Below are 3,434 nucleotides of genomic sequence, written 5' to 3' on the forward strand. Positions count from 1 at the left end.
TGGCTCCGTTGAGGAGAGGACCTGGCGGCGCCGATCGGGATCTCCCGGGTCGCCCCTCCCGAGCGACACGGGAGTCAGTTTGTAAATTATCCGACATCAACAATATTTGAAGATCTCATCGAAGTCAAAAGAGACCACCTCATTAGATCTGTCCGTTGCCAAGCAAGGGAAACCTATGATCATCAAAATGGAGTGGCTTCAACCACCACGGTTCTGAAACTCGTTTTCGGAATGTGTTGTCCAAATCGCGGGGTGCTGAAGTTTCTTTTCTTGGCCTGCTGTAATACGAACCCGTTTTAGTCAATAAAGTTCCTGAGTGACAGAAAAATTACAGTCAAACCCCCCACGTCCCGTCCTGTTCGTCTCTCCCGTCCGCGACCCCGGCGGCCAAGCCCCAGCGCCCGGCCGCCCGTCCCTCTCCGCCGTGCCCGTGCCTCCGCCCCACTCCGTCCGCGGGCCCGGAAGGCGACGCCGGCGGCCAGGCCCCGGCGCCCACACCTCTCCCCGCCCCTCTCCGCCGTGCCCCTGATCCGCCTCGCTCCGCCCGCCCTCCCTGGTTCCCTGCCACCGCCCCCCTCCACCCTCGACCCCGCCTCTGCCGAGAGCTGGCCATCCCGTCAGCGACGGAGAACGGCGCCAGCGGGGCGTCTGAAGGTGAGCCTTCTCCACTATTTACTCCCCTCCCCCTCCTCAGTTACTTGTCTGATTTATTTTTGTTCCCCATTTCGGTAAAACCCTAGAAACTAGCACCTGAGGTTCATGTACATCCGGAATCTCAGTTTTACCAGATAACCCAAACTTGCCGAGTAAACTGTGCATCTGGGCGGCTGTTTCTTGTTGGTATGTCTTTTATTGTATTTTGTTTTGCATCTTAAATATGTAGTGTGGAGCTTGTTTAGTGACGTATAAAGGAAATTTGATTCATGATGAGCACGTGCTAGCGTTTCGGATTTGCATTTTAAGATGAAATTCAAATAAATGTTATAATTCATAAATTTATATAGCCCTTAATTTTGTCTGTCCTCTATGCAGCAAGCCCATTTTCCAGGTCAAGAAGCAAACACATACTTGCTTTATTATTCACTTATGTGCGGTCATGTAAACTCTCTGATCATATTTGTTCCGTCACTTGCGTAAAATTACCGAACAACCTGTTGCTAGAAATTAGTAGAATCTCACATGTTGTATGTAGAGCATGTATGATGAGTGTTTTTTTAGAAGATCCGTCAACATATCTTTCATGCCGGTCAAAGCGAAAAGGATTCAGATATTTCAAGAAATATATGAATGAGGCAAATCATTCTTAAATTAACACCCTTCAAGCCTTTGCAAAAGCTTTATCACTCATTAGCTTTCGACTTCTCAAAAGTGTATTGGCAGATAAATTATTGTCTCAGAGATAGGCAATCGATTATCATACTTTTAATCTCACTCCAGATCATAGTATTTATTATATCTGATAATAGCCATGTCAGCATGTGTCACCTGTCTGGGCAAAGGAAATTGATGTCAGTTATTTTTGGCTTAAACTACTACAAGTACATGTTGTTTGGAGTTCTTTCTTAACCTTAATGGCTTCATTTGAGATCCCTGTTCTACCTTCATTGAGATGTTTACCTGTAGATTGTAGGAGGTATTCCATTTTTGTCATATATTCTCATTAGCCTGATTGCAGAATTGTTCTTGTATTACTTGATTTGCTATTGGATAGAATATTTGGACTATGCCTCACCACCTAGAAATTAATCATGGACGTGCCTAGGGAAATAATTATAGATAAGTCACACAAATCATGAATGGTCTCATTTCTGCACATGAATTCAGATAGTCTTGGCACTTGTTTTCCAGAGCAGTTTTTCTGTTAGTCCCCTACCAGCATTGTGCATCACATCATGCTTCACATTTATTAGTTGTAGACTCCCTTTTCTTACATTGTATCTACCATGCAGATAAATCTTTCCTCATGGCAAAGCCAGCCTATGCGACAAGCAGCCTCATTTTAGGATATGCTTTATGCTCGAGCTTGCTTGCGATCATTAACAAGTACGCCATCACCAAGTTCAGTTACCCTGGCCTCCTCACTGCCCTACAATACTTGACATCCGTGGTTGGAGTTTGGAGCCTTGGGAAGCTCGGTTTCCTCTACCATGAGCCCTTCAACTTCCAGATTGCCAAAAAGTATGCGCCTGCTGCTCTTGTCTTCTACCTCGCCATATTCACCAACACCCACCTCTTGAAGCATGCCAATGTTGATACATTTATAGTGTTCAGATCCTTGACCCCTCTGCTGGTTGCTGTCGCTGACACCACGTTCCGGAAGCAGCCATGTCCTTCAAAGCTCACATTCTTGTCCCTGGTGATTATCTTGGGAGGCGCAGTTGGCTACGTGATGACAGATTCAGGGTTCACCCTCACGGCATACTCGTGGGCAGTTGCTTATCTGATCACCATAACCACTGAAATGGTGTACATAAAGCACATGGTGACTAACCTGGGTCTGAGCATATGGGGCTTTGTGCTCTACAACAATCTTCTTTCACTGCTCATGGCCCCCGTGTTTGGGGTTCTGACGGGGGAGCACCTGTCGGTCTTCAGAGCCATTGAATCAAGGGGCCAAAGCTGGTTCCAACTTGACGCGTTTGTTGCCGTGGCACTGTCCTGCATATTCGGGGTGCTCATTAGCTTCTTTGGTTTCGCGGCAAGGAAAGCGGTCTCTGCCACGGCGTTTACGGTGACGGGAGTCGTCAACAAGTTCCTGACGGTTGCAATCAATGTTATGATCTGGGATAAGCACGCAAACGCATTTGGTTTGGTTTGTTTGCTCTTCACTCTGGCAGGTGGAATACTCTATCAGCAGTCTGTCAAAAGTAAAGGAAGTACTCCAGCGCATTTTGAGGCTGTAGCTAACAAAGGCCGTGGTGATGATGATGAAGCTGAGTTTGATCCGGAGAAGCAAAGCTTAGTTTCGTCTCCAAAGGACTCAGATGCCTGATACATGTTGTTTAGCAGGTACTCAGTTTTGTCCTTCTGTCTAGAACAGACACCTTTTTTTTTTTTGCGGGAATGTCTAGAACAGACACCGAGTCTTCAAAACTTGTTATAACTATGCAATACAGACAATTCAGGATGTATTTTGTTGGATGGCACGCACTCACATCACAAGTTACATGTACACTAGAATTATTTTTGTTCCCATCGTCTTATTCCCGGTTGTTTATGCAACTACTATTGTGTTGTTTACTAGAATCACCTGCCTTTTTCATGAACATGTAGTCGTTAGTGATCTCTATTGTTGCTCCTTATAGAGGAGTCTCTATTGTCTGCAGCAGCAATAACTCTGTACACTGCATATTATTGGTAGAGAAATCGCAGTTTACAGCAGTATCGGTTAATCATTTGCAGCGTATAAACCTCAGTCTTAAAGCGTGAGATGA

At 45.7% G+C, this 3,434-nt stretch overlaps 1 protein-coding gene across 1 annotated transcript; it reads left to right on the forward strand.

The window, feature by feature from the left end:
• Positions 1-342: 342 nt before the first annotated feature.
• On the forward strand, positions 343-3,191 carry LOC119340281 (GDP-fucose transporter 1-like). The gene is made up of 2 exons (XM_037612177.1): positions 343-654; positions 1,950-3,191. The coding sequence occupies exon 2, from the start codon at positions 1,964-1,966 to the stop codon at positions 2,990-2,992; it is 1,029 nt and encodes a 342-aa protein (XP_037468074.1). The 5' UTR covers positions 343-654; positions 1,950-1,963; the 3' UTR covers positions 2,993-3,191.
• Positions 3,192-3,434: the final 243 nt, after the last annotated feature.

The sequence above is a fragment of the Triticum dicoccoides genome, chromosome 7B, assembly GCF_002162155.2.
Source record: "Triticum dicoccoides isolate Atlit2015 ecotype Zavitan chromosome 7B, WEW_v2.0, whole genome shotgun sequence".
Classification (NCBI taxonomy): Eukaryota; Viridiplantae; Streptophyta; class Magnoliopsida; order Poales; family Poaceae; genus Triticum; species Triticum dicoccoides.

Bases quoted from the DNA above. Each gene is read 5' to 3' on its own strand.
- LOC119340281 (XM_037612177.1), top strand. From the start codon at position 1,964: ATGGCAAAGCCAGCCTATGCGACAAGCAGCCTCATTTTAGGATATGCT.